The sequence below is a fragment of the Fringilla coelebs genome (assembly GCF_963513975.1).
Source record: "Fringilla coelebs genome assembly, chromosome: 3".
Lineage (NCBI taxonomy): Eukaryota > Metazoa > Chordata > Aves > Passeriformes > Fringillidae > Fringilla > Fringilla coelebs.
Window position 1 is genome coordinate 84,713,681 of NC_140030.1, and position 17,298 is coordinate 84,730,978.

Below are 17,298 nucleotides of genomic sequence, written 5' to 3' on the forward strand. Positions count from 1 at the left end.
TTTTAGCATTCACAATTTAAGTTTCCTATTCATGTACAACAGCTTTATAATGGTCTCATACAAATGTGGTCTCACCTTTGCTTTCCTCCCTGTAATTTCCACTGACTTTCTAACTCTTTATGCATCCTCTGGCCTACCTCATTAGGAAGACAAATATCATTTACCTTAGGGCGTTCAACACCAATTTTCTGTTTATAGAGTTATCCTGCCTTATGAGCCTATTGGAAAAGGCAGTAAACTTTTAGCTAAAGGAGATCTGATTGATATAGTCTGCATGAAGGATTAAAGGTGCTTGACATCATTCTTTACGAGGCATTTACATGGGTGCTAAATAGTCATAGCAGAAGATAGGAGTTTCATTTCTAGATAAACAATGTATTGGAAGATAGGAAATGTATGACTGGATTATCAGTTCTTAGGAAGGAGAGAGGTTATCACTGATCCTGAGGCAACTTTGCTGGGATCAGTGCTCTTCAAAAAGAGTTTGGAAAAGTTTTAGGTGAAGAAATTTATTGATGATACTAGATTATTCAGGGTATTAAGGACAAAACAACTAACCATGAAGAGCTGTAGACAGACTTTATGAGACTGAATAAATAGGTAATAAAATAGCAAATGAAATTCAGTGAAGATAAGCATGAAGGAGTTCACACAGGAAGAAAACAAACTGTTCAATGCCATGAATAGCAGGCCTATGGGACATCTTGCCAAACGTTGTAATGGACAATAAAAGTTTATGTAGGCTCAAGACCAGTCTTGCTATTTTCAGGGTGGAAAAAACCACATGGGATTATAAAAACAGGAAAAATGTGTATTGTTTAGAAAGCCACAAGCCGAAGAGGGTACCAACAGAAAGTACTACCCCAGCACCACCACAAGCCAAGAGAGATTTTTTCTTTTTACTCTTCTCCACTTTCGGCCATTGTTGCAAATGAGATTCTGGGCAAGCATTAGAAGCGTGTTTTACTTTATTACTTCCCACTCCAATTATGAGATGCAAGACAGCATAAAGAGTGCTAATTCCAAGAGCTGACTGAAAATCTGTTTCACTGTTAAAAAGGTGTATTTTGGAACAATATGCTGCACACTGCCTTGTATAGAAGGGGAGTACAAATGGGGTTGCCTAAGACAGTCAAACATATGAATTCATAAGCAACATCTCAGAATTGTAGATAACAAGTTTTTCTATTTTTCTAGAATCTGGACTCTATAGTTCCTTATAAACAGAGTGAAGCAATCACATAACAGAATAATTTAATATATTTTTTAAAATGAAAAAATAGAAGTTAATGTGATAGATACCATAATTGAGATAAATACATCAGACAGATGCTGAACATTCTTCCATGTTTTAAAGTGGAAAGAAATGGCTAAGCTTCACCTATTCTTGGAGTTCTGAATATTGTAAAATCCCTTAGAAAGCTGTTTCGTTGCCCTAGTTCATAAATTATGTTTGTTTTGTAGGCATAATTTAGAAGGATAACCAATGATCAAATTACCTAAGTAACTTTGAAAATTTTATTCAGTGTTATATAGCTGTCTTTAATAAATTTTATTCGGTTTGTTGTTCTGAATTTTATGCTTGGTTTTTTTTTGTAATCCGTATTGATTTAAATTTTGAATATATATAAATAATGCATGTGCATTCTTATATAGGTAAACAAAAAGTGATTATGTAATATTTTCTAAATGCATCTTTTAAAATATTTTCAGTCTATTAATCTTCTGGAGGGCTTGATTCCATTGAAGGAAGAACGGGGTGTATCAGCTACACAACTTCTGCATAAATTGTTCAACTTTGCAATAATGTGGAGTTTAGGTGCCCTTCTGGAGCTGGACAGTCGAGATAAACTTGAAGCCTTCATTAGAGCTCATGATAATAAATTAGACTTACCAAAAATCCCCCGTGGCAGCAATCAAACGATGTATGAGTTTTTTGTAACTGATCGTGGTAAGAAAAAGATCCAATATTCTTTTTTAAACTGTCCTCTGTTACTGCTTTAGTCCTTATTATACAGTCCTATGAGTTGAGGATTTTTGGCAGCGTAGTACCAGCACATCTGTGGATGTGAGAGGTCAGAGACAAGACATAGAGTGCTCACTGATAATATTTTATTATTTCTTTTTAATTTCCTTTTTACAAATTACTTTTCTATCAATTTAGCCAGCCTGCAATTTGTAGATAATTCATGCTTAGGCTGGTTTAGCCTAGCTCAATACTATTTTATGTTTAATTTTCTTATAGGTGGTAGTTTTTGTTAAAGGAATAAAATCAGATTTTAATTTTGCTTAGTAATTCACATCTAATAACCGGTCATGAATCTGAAAGGTTATAGATTTGTAAGAATAGTGAGATATTTTGATTCTTGATATTTTGAATAGTGTACTATTTTCTAGAACAGTTTTTAAAATTTAACTAGCATACAAAACCATGATCACAAAAAACTTACTGTCATGACAGAGTATGTTCTCTTCTGAAGAAATGAATTTCTCTCATATCCAGATGCTATTTTTTTTTGCCAGCAATATTGATGTAGTGTACACATGTGAAATCCATTTGCCATGTTCTGTAATTTTTCATCAGCAGTGTAAGAATTCGTTTCTAGGTAAACATTATTTAGGGTTTTTATTTAGATAAGTATATATAAATTCAATAAATGCATCTACATTTAGTAGGATTGTAGACTAATTACAGGTGATGACTAACAGAATGTCCTTTGTTAGGTGCCTTTCAAGCAGATTTGAGAAAATTTATCCCTTTTTACACTTTGTAGTATTCTACCCATAATATCTATTTTTTAAATGATTGTATTAACAAAATATTGAGCGTATTGAACATGATCAGAATATTATGAAATTTCACCTCCTTTTTTTTTTTTTTTTTTGGTCATTTCAGGTGCCTGGGAGCACTGGAGTACTAAAGTTCAGGAATATGTTTATCCAACAGATCATGTCCCAGACTATGCATCTATTCTAGTTCCAAATGTTGATAATACCAGAACTCAGTTTTTGATAAACACAATTGCAAAACAAAAGAAAGTAAGTACAGGATTACATATTTTAGTGTATGCCTACCCTATGAAATAAATAGAAAACTACTTAAAAAGTAACTGGATGTTACAATTGTTCTTCATCTTCTAGTTATTGTTGCTAGTCATTGCTTCCCAGGTGCATAATTTTTTTTTTATTTTTATTTTCTTAACATGGATTCTCTGTAATTATTTTTGCGCAAGGCAAAACTTTAAAATATAAAGGAAGGAATTTACAGGAAGCCTTCTTAGGGTCAGCCCCTAAAAGAGGCTGTTGCAGCAGATGTGTCAGAAACTGGAAGAAGTTTGGCAATTGGAAGAAAATCCTCTCGCACATTCTTGTTTCTTCCTTTCTCTTTTAATTCTTCAATGAAATTTCTTGGAGAATCTGTGTGAGATGAAAAACGCGTATGATGTCAGTGCATCTTGAGACAAGAAAAACCTATCAAAAATGTAGCATTTAAAAATAGACACAAACTATTCTTTTCTCAAAAATAGGTCTGTTATGCATATATAAATATAAGTTTTGATATTTCTTATGTGGTTTAAATATCTGTTACAGGCTGTTTTGCTCATAGGAGAACAGGGGACTGCGAAGACAGTCATGATTAAGGGTTTTATGAAGAGATATGACCCAGAAGAGCATTTGTCAAAAAGTCTAAACTTTTCTTCTGCTACAGAACCATTTATGTTTCAGGTAAAAATATAGATTTAAAACAATCTTGCATACCATTTCCTTGCTAAGTGTATAAAAGGTACTTAATTCTGATGATAAGTGATTTTGAAATAAATTCTAGAGCATCTTTTTTGTCTAAGTCACTTCAACATTTCAGAAAATTTTATTAAAAATATTTTTTGCAGATCAGAGTAAAGCATAGCCACTCACATAGAGATACATATGTTCATGATTGCTGTGTGGTTTTTCATCAGGAATTCTAACAGTGAATTTTTTTTGCTTAAGACCTCTGATTTTCTTCTTAGATTTTTGGTTATACTTTGGGGTTTTTCTGATTCTTGAGTATATAGTATTAATTTTAATTTTTGTTAAATAAAGAACTGATTTAAACCTTTAGATATTTTTATTTTTCCTCAGCTCAGGAGTAACTACAGCATCAGAAATTCAATCTTTAAAGACCTCTAGCATGAAAACTTTGTAGAAATTTCTCTTACCCAATGTAACTGGTAAAAATCTATATAAACAGAAAAAGATGCTGTACATAGTTTTTTCAAGTGAAAGGATGATTTATAACACTGTGGTATGGTTTGATACTATTAATTTGCTATGATGTGATTCTGTAAGTTAAATTAGCTTCATTACCAATTCAATGCAATGAATTCATAGTGATGAGCCTCTGGTAGGAAAAAGAATTCATTTTGGAAAATTTATTGATTGAAAGATCTATTCATGGAATAGGTCTTGCAAACTCCATTCCAAAATTAGTTGTATTTTTTAAGAAGCTAATGTAAATTTTATTAAGAAAATGGTGAAAAACAGTGAACCACACACCTATTTTTAAAAAAAATTCCTGACTCACAGAATGGCTGCTGAGTTTTTCCCAGCAGGTATTCTTAAGTGTAAGATCTCTCTATTTTTGTTTTTTAATTTTGAGTCACCATTCTGAGGCTATTTGAAAGGTTATATGATTTTAAATACATTAGACATGCTACAAAGTTCTCACTTTCTTATGTAATCACTTACCAGTTTCTCTTTTACACCTTAATCACATATTCTCTCTATGTCTGTATCTTAAAATACTCATCAATATCCTGTAGTAAGAATGGGAAAAACATTGGACAAAAGATGTGTCCATTTTCTCTTTCAAAAATACTTTTAATGCTTTTATCTTTATGACAGCAGCACATGCTACATTACTCATAGAGGGTGACATTTGTGCTTTTATGGAGAAAACATTACTTGTCTAAGGAAAACATCTGGTACCATCTTGTAAGGTGTTTTTTCTGTCATTGTTTATGTATCTTTAGAAAGACTGTTGAGCTGTAGCAAGAAACATTTCAGCTATATATCATTCTTACTTGTCTATTGCATCCTCTTTCTTGCCACCAAAATATTAAAATTGCATTATATCGCTCACAAGATGCCTGGGAAATCACAGTTAAAGGAATCTAAGTTGCCTCCCTGTGCCCTGTTGTTGTATTTCAAATATTAAACAAGTTATATTAGTTAGGGGAATGATAATGCTGATAATAAAATAATAATTTCTAAGTTTTTTAAAAAGCTCTGATAGCCAGAGGTGGGTTGCAGGACAGGAGTTGGATTCCTTAGGAACTGGGTTCCTTAATACTAGAATTAAAGGTGAAACTGCTAGTGAAAAGAGAAAATCATTGGCTAAGTGCTGTAGCAGGTTTTTCAAAAATTTCTTTTAAATATTGTTGCTTTAGATATAAAAAGAAAACTTTCCTTATTTTTTTTAGAGGACAATAGAGAGTTATGTGGACAAACGTGTTGGAAGCACTTATGGACCTCCTGGGGGCAGAAAGATGACTATTTTTATTGATGATATCAATATGCCATTTATCAATGAATGGGGAGATCAGGTAGACTTTTTTAATATTTACTACTTATTCTCAAATTTTTGTGTTTTTTATGTGGACTTCTTACATATATATATACATATATACATACACTATATATACATATATATATACACTATATATACATATATGTAGTGGACTTCCTAGATTTTTTAATCAACTATTAATTATTGGAAATGCTTTATAATTTTGGTACACTGATGCACACAAAAAAAGAGAGCAAATTATATTTATTGATTAGACATGTAATATAATGATGCTATATTTTACATAATCTTCACTTCCTTATTTTTTTAAGACTAAACGAAAATCAGCACCATATTAAGTAGCATATTATCAATTTCAAGACTGACACTAATCTGAGAGCACCAATAAATAAATCTCTGCCAAGAGAAAGGCCAATACCTTGGAGAGAGGAATGAAGGATATGAAAAATTAAAGGCCTCCACTCAGTCTTGCATTATGGCCCCAAGACATGGCTGAAATATTTTTGATGGAACAATGGTTTGTGATTGATTATGACATGCTGCATATCATATTGATTTTGGTGGGGTGTGTGAGCACATACATAAGGCTTGCTGAATATCATTGGAGCACTTGCTGCTGTAGGGAAAACTCTGGGGCTGTAGAGTGGAATGAAGAGTGAATAATCTTTCCAAAAGAAGCATAAAAGAATCAGTTCTTTTGCTTCAAAGGAGGCCCAAGAGTGAGCGGAAAAGCATAGCTGCAACAGTTGTAGCTGAATTTCCAGCAACAAAATAAGGAACAAAATTTTTTCTCCCCCAGTTCATTTTGTTAATTTTGTTTAGTTCAAAAGAATACAAACACAATTTCTTGATATTACATGGCAGTAGAGCTGTGAAAAAATTTTCCTGCCACTTAAAATCACATAAACAAAGATCTTCCATATGTCTAAGGAAGGTAGTTTAATCTGTTTATCTAAAACCAGCTTAAGGTAACAATACCTCTGTATAGATTAGTAGAATTACAAAAAGAAGTTAAATTATCATGGTGTATTTTCTTCTTTTCTTGCATAAATTTCTAATTTGTACAACTTACAAAAATTTCCAGATAACAAATGAAATTGTCCGTCAGATGATGGAAATGAGAGGAATGTACAGCTTGGATAAACCTGGAGACTTCCTTACAATTGCAGATGTGCAAATAATAGCAGCAATGATACACCCTGGAGGAGGCCGCAACGATATTCCCCAGCGTTTAAAAAGACAGTTTTCTGTATTCAATTGTACATTGCCATCCAACGCATCCATCGACAAAATTTTTGGTACTATTTTTTTTGTTTTGTTTTAGTAGAGTTTATTTCCCTTAGTAATGGACTTAAAATTTATAAAAGTATGCTTTCTTTCTCACTTTCATCATGCGAATTCTGAGTTCTTCCAGGAAAACAGCTGAAGCTGTGGTACAGCAAAAGTAGTGCTGTGGAAGAGAAATTAATTCCTTAAAAAATGCTTGTCTTTCTAATTTTGGACAAACAAATATTCAGAAAGTAATGACATGTCCTGGAAGACTATGAGCACTGCTATTTCTGTGTAGGTTAGCATTCCACCTCCGAACTGTCTGAAATGCACTCTGTTGCTAAATTTCTCAATTCTGGTAACTCTGTCAATGCAGGATATGGCAGAAACCAAGCACTCACTGCCCCATGTTTCTATGCCAATTCAGAAAAGCCATAGACAGCAGAGAAAAATAATTTCACTTGTAATTTTAAATTACCAAATAATGTTTTAAATAAGCACCTATTTGTCTTGCTCATGACCTACCTTATTATATCTTATAAGCTGAGAATAATTGTTTACTGTGTCTTGTATTTTCAGGTATAATTGCCAATGGATACTTTCATCCCTGTAGAGAATTCAACCCTGAAGTATGTGATATGGTGGAAAAATTGGTCCCAACAGGAAGAATAGTGTGGCAGCGGACAAAGGTATAATACAAGGAAAGTTTTATCTCTGAATAGAGTCACTATTAGTTTAGTTTAGGCAACAATTCCCTAAGATCATATCTATAAGAAAAACCCAAACAAAAAACCAAACCACTCAACCCCCTCAAAAAAAAAAACCCAAAACCCAGAAAAGAAAAAAAAAAATCAAAAACCCCAGAGAATAGGGTACAATGTTTTCAAGATGAAATCTTAAAATATCAGATGTCAGTGTAGAAGACAGATGAATGGAAATATCAGTCCATTCATTCCTATAAGTTTATTCGTGTTACCCAAAGCTTTGATCTCCATATCTAAAAAATTGCATGTTGTAAATCTTGGTGTTCTACATTTAGTGATAGGTTCTGCTTTTAAACAATTAGATACTCTTGGTGACTTCTTAAAAAGAGTTTTCCCACAGTATTTCATGTGAAAACTAGTATTTTTGTTATTTTTATGTTTTATATGTGTCATTAATGATAAAGTTATATAAATTTTGTTATTATTGATTCTTTCTAGGTGTTAACTGATTTTGAATAGTAACAATCTTTTTCTTTAGGCAAAGATGTTACCTACACCATCTAAATTCCACTATATCTTCAACCTTCGAGACCTTTCTAGAATTTGGCAAGGAATGTTAACTATAAAGGCAGAAGAATGCACAACCAGCACTGGTATCCTAAGACTTTTTAAACATGAATGTACCAGGGTAATTGCTGACAGGTAAAATAATTATGGCATTTTATATTTAGGAGGTTTAGCCATTTACTTCATTTATGCTCATACATTTGTAAAACTTCTAAATATTATAAATCTAATTAGGCCAATATGAAAAATTTTATCTTATTTTACATACAGTCTGCATTGGTGTATTATTCCAACAAATATCATGGTATAAATTGATAGATTACCCCATTCTCTGAATGGAAAACATCGAAATATCTAGATATTATATATTTTAACCTATTTTTTGGCTGCATTAAGCTGATTCCACCGTAGAAAAGAGAACTCCATGGTATCCCAAATTTATACACATAGCATAATTTAAAATTGCTTTGCTCTCCCTACAGAAAAAAACAGGATTGCATGCTTATGACTAAAAATTGGCCCATTTCCTATAAATCTCTTACAAAATATTCATAAAACAGATATAACTATGACCTGTATGTCTTGGAGACTAATATTATTTTTCTGTTCATTGTGCTTCAACCTCTTGTGAAATTTTAGATGTAGCACTAAAGCTGCTGCTAAAACCCTGACATATACCCTCTACTACTGTCAGTAGTTATAATTATTTCTCCGTGATTAGAGAAGTCCATCCACTGCAAAATATTAGCAGGGCGGATATTTCCAACTGTCTGGTATTTCTTACTCTCTGAACTATCAAATATTATACAAACGTACATATTTGATAAAATTTATGTCTATACATTTTTATGTGAAACAGAGTGCTGTTGAAATGAGACAGGGAAAATATTTAATCTTATTTAAAGCTAGGATCCGCCCTACTGAGGCAAAAGTATCATACAGAATCATACAGTGTATTATTTTCTGCTTTAAATTAGGGAGCAATATCACTGGTATTTATTGATATGTTAATACACGTTTTTAATTTGTTGTGGTAAATTTAAAAATGCAAGAATTATGTGTATTTGTACAGATACATTAGAAAGAGGGAGAGAGAGAGCGTAGTCATGCATTCCCTGTTTCCATGCTGCTTTTAAATTTCCTGGTGATTAATATTATAATGTCATTACAAAAGACCTCTAGCAATAGTGATGTAATGCATGTCTAGGCTGTCATTACAACAGTTCTTCAGTTTAGCTTGTCTTATTTGAAAACTCACAGCACTGGGCTTCTTCACATTTGTTCTACTTTCCTCTCAGTTGTATCACTGAAAAGAAAAAGAAGTAAATATATGGGAACTATTTTTTTATGTACTTTGATATTCACAGTTGGAATTACCTTTTTCTGTGGATGAGGTGGTTCTTCTCTCTTACATTTGCCAGTTACTCCTAAGTAGCATTCTTCATTGCTTCACTGGTAATCATAAGCAGAGTAGTCAAAGGTCTGATTTGTATTTAAATCAGATTGAATCTGTTAAGGGAAGAAGATAAAGCTGTTTACACAATGAAATGGAGTCACTAGTATGTTTCCAGACTTTAATTTGTCCCCTCAACCCCAATGTGTATTCCTCTGCTAATTATGGGGTTTTTGTAAGATGTGTTGAAAATGGAGTCAGGATGTAGTGGCATATACTACCTTTCTTTCTGTATTCCTTGTCTAATCGCAGTTCCATAAGCAGAGTTGCGATACCAGAAATTATGCTGTTCTACTGCAGGTTGAAAGATGAAAGATTCACTTAGCCATGGTTATCTGGGAGAGCATTCACCCTTTTTCATCCTTTTTTATCTGAAAAATTACATAGTCTGTTGTTGTCTCATTCTTGGTCGAAGTTGGAAAATCGAATTATATTTTTTTTATATTTCCTGTCACTATCACACTTTATAGTATGGAAGCACTTAATTTTTGTGAATGTTGCCTAATCTGTGCCTGTGACTACTGTGTAGTATATATTGTCTAATACATATTTTTCTTTAAAATGTTACAAGTTTTGGGATTTTTGTTGTTGTTTTAGGTTTTTTTCTTAGTATTTAGATACCTGTTTTCTCTCAATATAACTAGAATTATTTGTTTTAATTTGTACTAATTTATGGTTTTCAGGTTTAATACACCTGAAGACACGGTCTGGTTTGAACAAGCTATTGATAAAACAATTGAGGAATATGTGGAGGCAGATTTAAGTGAAGTTCTCCAATCTGAACCATATTTTGTTGATTTTTTACGGGATGAACCTGAACCAACTGGTGACGAACCAGAAGATGTTGAGCTTCTAGCACCAAAAATTTATGAGGAGGTATTTCATTTTACACATCGAATACAAGGCACCAAAGTTTTCCTTTAATTTTTAAGTGTGCTACATTGCTGAACTCATACAATACAGAGTTTTGTTAAATAGCTACGAAAATTTTTGTGAAAATATATCCAGATTTTCTAGTTAGCATGCAACAAATAATTTTAGTGATGTTAGATTTAACAATGACATATAAATGTAATCTACCTTTTTCTGTTCTTTGTTGCTTCTTTTTTTTCTTCCACCATTAGCAAAAAATTTCTGCGTAAACACAACAACTACAATAATTATCGTGAATTAGCAAGATAATATCATTATACGTGGCCAAAACATAAAACTGAAGTTTGTGTAAAAGTACCAAGGGAGTTTTAAAAATTCTGATTTTTTTTTTCTTTTTTTTTCTTTTTTTTTCTTTTTTTTTTCCCCAGGTTCCAAGCTATGAATTCCTTTGTAACAAATTGCGGGCATATCAGTCACAGTACAATGAAAATATTAGAGGGTCCTTTCTTGATTTGGTGTTTTTCAAGGATGCAATGACACATCTTATCAAGGTTTGGTATTGCTACTTTTTTATTTGTTTAACTGTTGTAACAGTGTTCTTTATTTGGACAAGCTATTCTTAGAGGGCACATTGTGAAAAGCTATTCCTACCCCCAAACTACTTTGCCATCTTTGCATGGTCATTCTTGAGAACTAGGAAAGAACTACAGTCATTTTATCTGTTTGCATGTTTTATAATAAATTCCTTTTGTAAATATCTGTTTAAACTTCTATGTATTCAGACAGATAAAAATTTTCCTCAATAGGAAATGTGAGACAATAAATAACGACATTTATATTGTCTATATAAAATTATTTTTAACCATTTAGAATTCAGAGAACACTTCAGATGATCTGTGCCTGACAGGGGAGAAAAACAACCTGAGGTAGAATCTGACTGGATGAGAGACTGGGTGAAAGGAAATATAAATTAGGACTGCAATAGAATCAATGTGTAGGGTAGAGATTAGGGTAGTGTGTAGGTCTCAACTAACAATCATTTGTTGTCCTAATCAGAAAGAAATGTATAAGAAAAGAATTCATCTGAAATCAAAATTTGATTCATGGGGGTTAAATAAAGGCAAAGTATGAGATTAGTGTCTCATCTTTAAGTGTTATCTCAGGAATTGCTTTGACTGCATTGCTGAAAGACACACAGAAGTTGCAGTGAAACAAAAACAGAAGAAGGGATTTTGTTTGTCTCTAGTTCACCTCAAATGAAGTAAATGTTTGTTTGCTTTGCATTTAAGCATGAGTAAATAAATTTTTTTTTAAATATGGTTCACATGATGCTAGGTGCATTTCAGAAGACCTTGAAAGCCTCTGACATTCCATTTTTTATTGGCAAGCTTTAGCCAGAATATCCTTGATATGCAATCAGTGACAGCAGGGCTCCTTTCTACCTAAGGTGACAAGAAATCTAGTCACCTACATAATTTCATATTTAGACTTTCATATATTTATCTTGAAAGCCTCATAAGGAAGTGTACAGTAAGCTAAAATTTTATAAAAGATAAAAATTAGTATATTTCAAAGACTTGATGTAGATGCCAATCTTTTGAATTTTGTGCATAATTTACATGTGAACCAAAATATAATGTAGAATCTTAATAGTGCATTAATATATCATAAACCCAAAGAATAGAAAAAAAAATTGTCAAAAAGCAATAGAATTGAAAATTTGAAAATTGAAAATTTGAAAATTTTCTATTCTGTTGTCAAAAAGCAAGAGAATAGAAAATTTGGAACTCAACTTTTGTGTCTGGAGACTTGGTAAGAAAATGATCACAAAAGAAATGTTGAAAGTTGATAGACTAGAAGATAATATTAAAGTGTAGTTTATTCATGTTAAGTCTTTCAGACTACTAAAATTTGGAAAGTAGTATGTTTGTTCTTGTAGCTAAAGCTTTTTATTGATATCTTTAAACACATTCAGGATGATGTCTTCAAAATAAACTGGAGCTCAAAATGTCCCCTTTCATGTATTTATGATTATAGCAATCCCATATTCTTATATGCAGCTTCTTCATTAGCCACACAAAATTTCCAAAGAATTTACAAGTGTTCTTTTGAGGAAAACTTTTCTGCAAGTATCCTTTTAATAATTTTTACATTGTATTATAGCAAATTAAGCATAAAGCATAATAGATTTTTTAATTTTACTAACTAATGTTCAACTTTATTACTGATGTTTTTCTTTATTATTTCCTCTATAGGTTTCCCGAATTATTCGGACAGCCTATGGAAATGCTTTGCTTGTTGGGGTTGGTGGATCTGGAAAACAAAGTCTTTCAAAGTTAGCCTCCTTCATTGCTGGCTATAAAATATTTCAGATCACTTTAACCAGGTAAGAAATGCAAGAAATATATAAATCAGGTTTGTCTTTAACTGGCTACAGATTTTTCTATTTTTTATTTTTTTTTAATTTTGTCACCATTGGAAAAATATTGAGAACAATACACTCTTATCTGGTTTTTATACAACATTGGATTTATTTTGACTTGAAAAAGGTAGACCATGTGTTAGCTATTCCTGCACCAAAATATCTGTGTTTACAAAGTATGTTTGTAGTGTCATTTATAAAATACCATAATCCAAAAAGAACGTTATTCAGCCTTGTTTTGAATGAACAGGTTATGTTCCTTATCTCTCTTAGATCCTATAATATAACCAATCTGGCAGAAGATTTAAAAGAATTATATAGGACAGCTGGACAGGAAGGACAAGGTATCACCTTCATTTTCACTGATAATGAGATAAAGGAAGAATCATTTTTGGAATATGTAAATAATCTGCTGTCTTCAGGAGAGGTAAGGGTCTCAGCCTGACAGCCAATGTGCTCTAGAGGCAGGGTACTGTAGAATTTGTTCTCGCTACTTTATTTGTCTTGGTAATACATTGTAGAAGAATAATGATTGAAATAGTTCAACTTTTTAAGTAAGGAGTGCTCTGGATATGTAGTTTCTGTATTTCAGTGTAAGCCAGGAGAATATAAAAGGGCTGTGGTTAGTGTTTCAGTAGCCTTTTATTAAATGATGATTTGGTTGCCAGTTCAAATTGTGTACTCTTCCAGAGTTGGACTTCTTAGATTTCAATGGAGTTTGATAAGTCTAAACCTGTGGTTTTTAGTCTAAACTGTGTGTATGCAGAGAGAGAGAGTGATACAGATATAAACAGGCAAATATTCATGAATTCTATAATAATGACATGCAATTAATTATTGATTTCTTACCTTGTGAAAAGATTTCTAATTTATTTGCTCGGGATGAATTGGATGAAATCACCCAATCATTAGTACCTGTGATGAAAAAAGAGCTGCCTCGGCATCCTCCTACCTTTGACAATCTTTATGAGTACTTCTTAAGTCGAGCAAAGAAGAACTTGCATGTTGTCCTCTGCTTTTCTCCAGTAAGTTTTTTTATATATCTGTTTTCTTTTCTTCCATTAGCAAACTTGCCTATGTGGTATAAGATACTTATTCAAGTTTCATGTTTTTAAGGAAGTTCAAGATGCACAAAAAGATTACTGAAGTCTAGTTGTAATTGCTGAGATGATAAAAGTAATAGTAAAGCTGTGAGAACTTAACAGCAAAATACTTAAGAACTAAACAATTCCTTACAAGTTAAAGTATTTTATTTCCTCTCACGTATACATTCCTAATACACATCAGTGAATGTATTTTTGTGAAATTATGGCTTTTAACTGGAAAACAGTATTTTATTGGTAATTAAAATACATTATTTAATGCTTCAAAATATTAAAACAAAATATATTTGTAATTAACTTCTTTCTTCAAATTTCATGAATGTTGAATGTTAGAAATTTCGCAAAAGTCTATTTGAGAAAAAAAATTTCAGGGTGTTCTAAGCAGAAAATGATCAAGAAGAAAATAGACTATTTAGTTGTTTTTACTAATTAAACACTTTCATTGACCTTTGCTTAAGAATCATATTGCTAACAAACAGTGATTCTCTCTTCAGGTTGGTGAGAAGTTCCGTGCACGTTCTTTGAAATTTCCTGGTCTGATATCAGGATGCACCATGGATTGGTTCAGTCGATGGCCCAGGGAAGCCCTTGTAGCTGTGTCCAGCTACTTTCTTTCAGAGTTTAATATGGTCTGCGCTCCAGCAGTTAAAACAGAAGTAGTACAAACCATGGGAGTCTTCCATGATATAGTATCAGAAAGCTGTGAGAATTATTTCCAAAGGTAATATTTTCTACTAATGCAATAATTAATCTCAAAAATGTTGCTACTGACTGCTATTGATACTGTTCTATGTATCAATAAAGGTATTTTAAGGGTAATAAAAAATAAATCTGCTACACCATAATATCCTCAGGCCATGAAAAAGAATTGCTATTACATTGCAAATTCTTCATCTTCATTCCCACTATTCAGCAGTCTTTAATATTGTCTATGTGGATTAAAAAAATGTTATTAAAAGTATAAGGGTTTGCATCATGAAGAAATCTGATTTTGAATGAATAAAGACTTGAGTTATATAATTTTCTCTTTTTGTAGAAGTGATCAAATAGCTGTACATATCAAAAATATATCTGACGCTGATGTTGCCAATACACTTTTCTTTAGGTATCGAAGACGAGCTTACGTAACACCTAAATCTTATCTCTCTTTCATCAATGGCTACAAAGAGGTTTACTCTGAGAAGTTAAATAGCATTAATGAGCAGGCTGAACGTATGCAAACTGGTAAGCAAATACATTCCATGTGTGGTCTCAAATGATCTATGTTTTTAACATTAGACTTCTTTTTCAGTGATCAGTTACAGGGAATCACAGTCCAGAAGTGGTAGTATATGAGAACCTTTACCAGACATTCCCCCAGTCAAAACCTCATAATGATTCTCTTGTAAAAATACCTCACAGAAGCTACCAGCCTAACCACTCAGCTCAGCATTGTATTGAACTTTAATATTTGCCTATCAGAATTTTTAATAGAAAATAGAGCCTAAAAATGGACAGGGGCAGCATCTGATTAACTGGTGTAGAGAGAGGTAATTGTAAACAGTTATTAACTTGTTTGTGGACTTGTCTATAGAAATTCTCACCGTGCAATCTGTGTGCTTCACATGTGGTTTTTGTATTTCTGCTGTAGAATAAGTAGTTGTTACTTGGGGTCATTTTATAGCTGTGGTTCTGAAGTACAGAAAAGTATGGTTGAAATATTCTTCAGACAGATTTTGGATATCTGTCTGAAATGGCCTAATTATTGGCATTAGTATTTAATGGTTTCAGAACACCAGTTTTCTAGTGTTTTCAGTTTTCTCCAGTTTGCATCTAGACATGCTTTTGTAAATCTATGAAGTCAACTGAGCACCTTAGGAAACCTGGCCTTTATCAGAAAAGATATTGTATATCAATTCAATGGAATAAAGAATAATATATGGTAAGATTTTTCATACAAAGGTAAAGAATGTGGCACTTTACCAATGATTAACTGATACCCTTTACATGAAGAAAAATCTAGAATAAAAATGCATAGGTATTTCATTCATAAATTCTTTACTGAATTAGAGTGAACTGTAGAGAAGTAAGTGATCCTCAGTATTTTCAAATTCTGTAAGTTTCACTCTATGGATCTGTTGCCAGTTCTTGAAATCTGAATTTATCCTCAGTCTACTTTGAGATGGGGATAAAATCTGAAAACCTTGAAGATTCAAGGTTTAGGGGTTTTTTTTGTATTCTTTCTACAGTTTTTTTATTTGCAAAATAATTCAGAAGTAGTAACATAAGCAGCTTAAGCACTATCAATCAAATTTCATATGTAGATTTTCATAGCCTCTGACATGTTATTACAAGTTCCTTACATGTTCTGCTGAAAAAAATGATTGTGTACCAGTGAACATGGGAATGGATATGTTCTACTGCAGCATCTTCATATCTTTGATGCATAGAAAACCATGTCTAATGAATGCCAGTTAGAAAATAATCTAATTAGTTTCACTTGCATAGCTGGTACTACTGTAATATTTCTTGCTGGAAGTATGCAGGGGACCTAAATAAGCTATAAAGGTTTCTCATTTATAATTGAATTCTTCAATTCTCTTTGATCTGCATATTCCTATTTTCTTTTCATATTCCCTTCTCCACACTCTAGGCTCATAGCAGGGAAAAGTAAAGCAGCAAAGGGTATCATTTTCCCTTTTGTGGCTTCTGGGTTGAAGGTGCTGGATTGGTAATTAGATGATATTGAGGGTTTCTTCCAACCTAGATGATTCTGTGCTTCTGTAGAATGGCAGCAACCTAATCAAGAGGCAGCTGTGCCAGAACAAGGGCTCTGCTGGGAGAGAACTCTTTTCTGTTTGAAATGTGGTAGCAGAAAATTGGAGAGTCGTCACAGAGAAATGTCACACATCCAAAGTGTAGCTGCAAGGGTGTGCTGACTCAAATCCTTAGGGAGAGAAGGCAATAAAGGGATTTACTTCCAGAAAACTTGTAGGATTTAAAGATTCAGTAATGACGAAGAAATCGGCTGGAGAGGCAATGAGGAACTCAAGAATGGCCGAAATATCTGTGCTTAAGTCCATGAGCAAGAGAGAAGAGAAAAAAAGAACCCATGAGTACATGGGAAAGACTGTATATAACTATGCAGGGAGCAAGCACATCTCTTTCTGGATGCTCTCAGGCACATGGTGAGATTCTTGGGGTGTCCTGTGCAGGGCCAGGAGTTTGACTAGATCATCCTGATAGATTCCTTCCAACTCAGCATATTCTGTGATTCCATGGTTCTATGAAAGGCTGAGTGGCCTCTATGGGTGGCCTGAGCCGTTTCTATAGCACACAGAAAAGCTAGGATGGGACTG

The 17,298-nt window shown here is 32.8% G+C and overlaps 1 protein-coding gene across 1 annotated transcript in view; it reads left to right on the forward strand.

Moving 5' to 3' along the window:
- DNAH8 (dynein axonemal heavy chain 8) overlaps positions 1-17,298 on the forward strand; it is a gene marked incomplete at both ends in the record, with an annotated part of 108,284 nt that overhangs the window by 55,669 nt on the left and 35,317 nt on the right. Inside the window, 14 exons of the mRNA XM_084202648.1 lie at positions 1,714-1,951; positions 2,897-3,039; positions 3,592-3,726; positions 5,463-5,585; positions 6,654-6,867; positions 7,418-7,527; positions 8,081-8,244; positions 10,246-10,438; positions 10,864-10,986; positions 12,691-12,821; positions 13,131-13,284; positions 13,718-13,882; positions 14,455-14,681; positions 15,066-15,184. Of these exons, the coding sequence (XP_084058774.1) occupies positions 1,714-1,951; positions 2,897-3,039; positions 3,592-3,726; positions 5,463-5,585; positions 6,654-6,867; positions 7,418-7,527; positions 8,081-8,244; positions 10,246-10,438; positions 10,864-10,986; positions 12,691-12,821; positions 13,131-13,284; positions 13,718-13,882; positions 14,455-14,681; positions 15,066-15,184 (2,239 nt within the window). The remainder of the gene's footprint in view (positions 1-1,713; positions 1,952-2,896; positions 3,040-3,591; positions 3,727-5,462; positions 5,586-6,653; positions 6,868-7,417; positions 7,528-8,080; positions 8,245-10,245; positions 10,439-10,863; positions 10,987-12,690; positions 12,822-13,130; positions 13,285-13,717; positions 13,883-14,454; positions 14,682-15,065; positions 15,185-17,298) is intronic.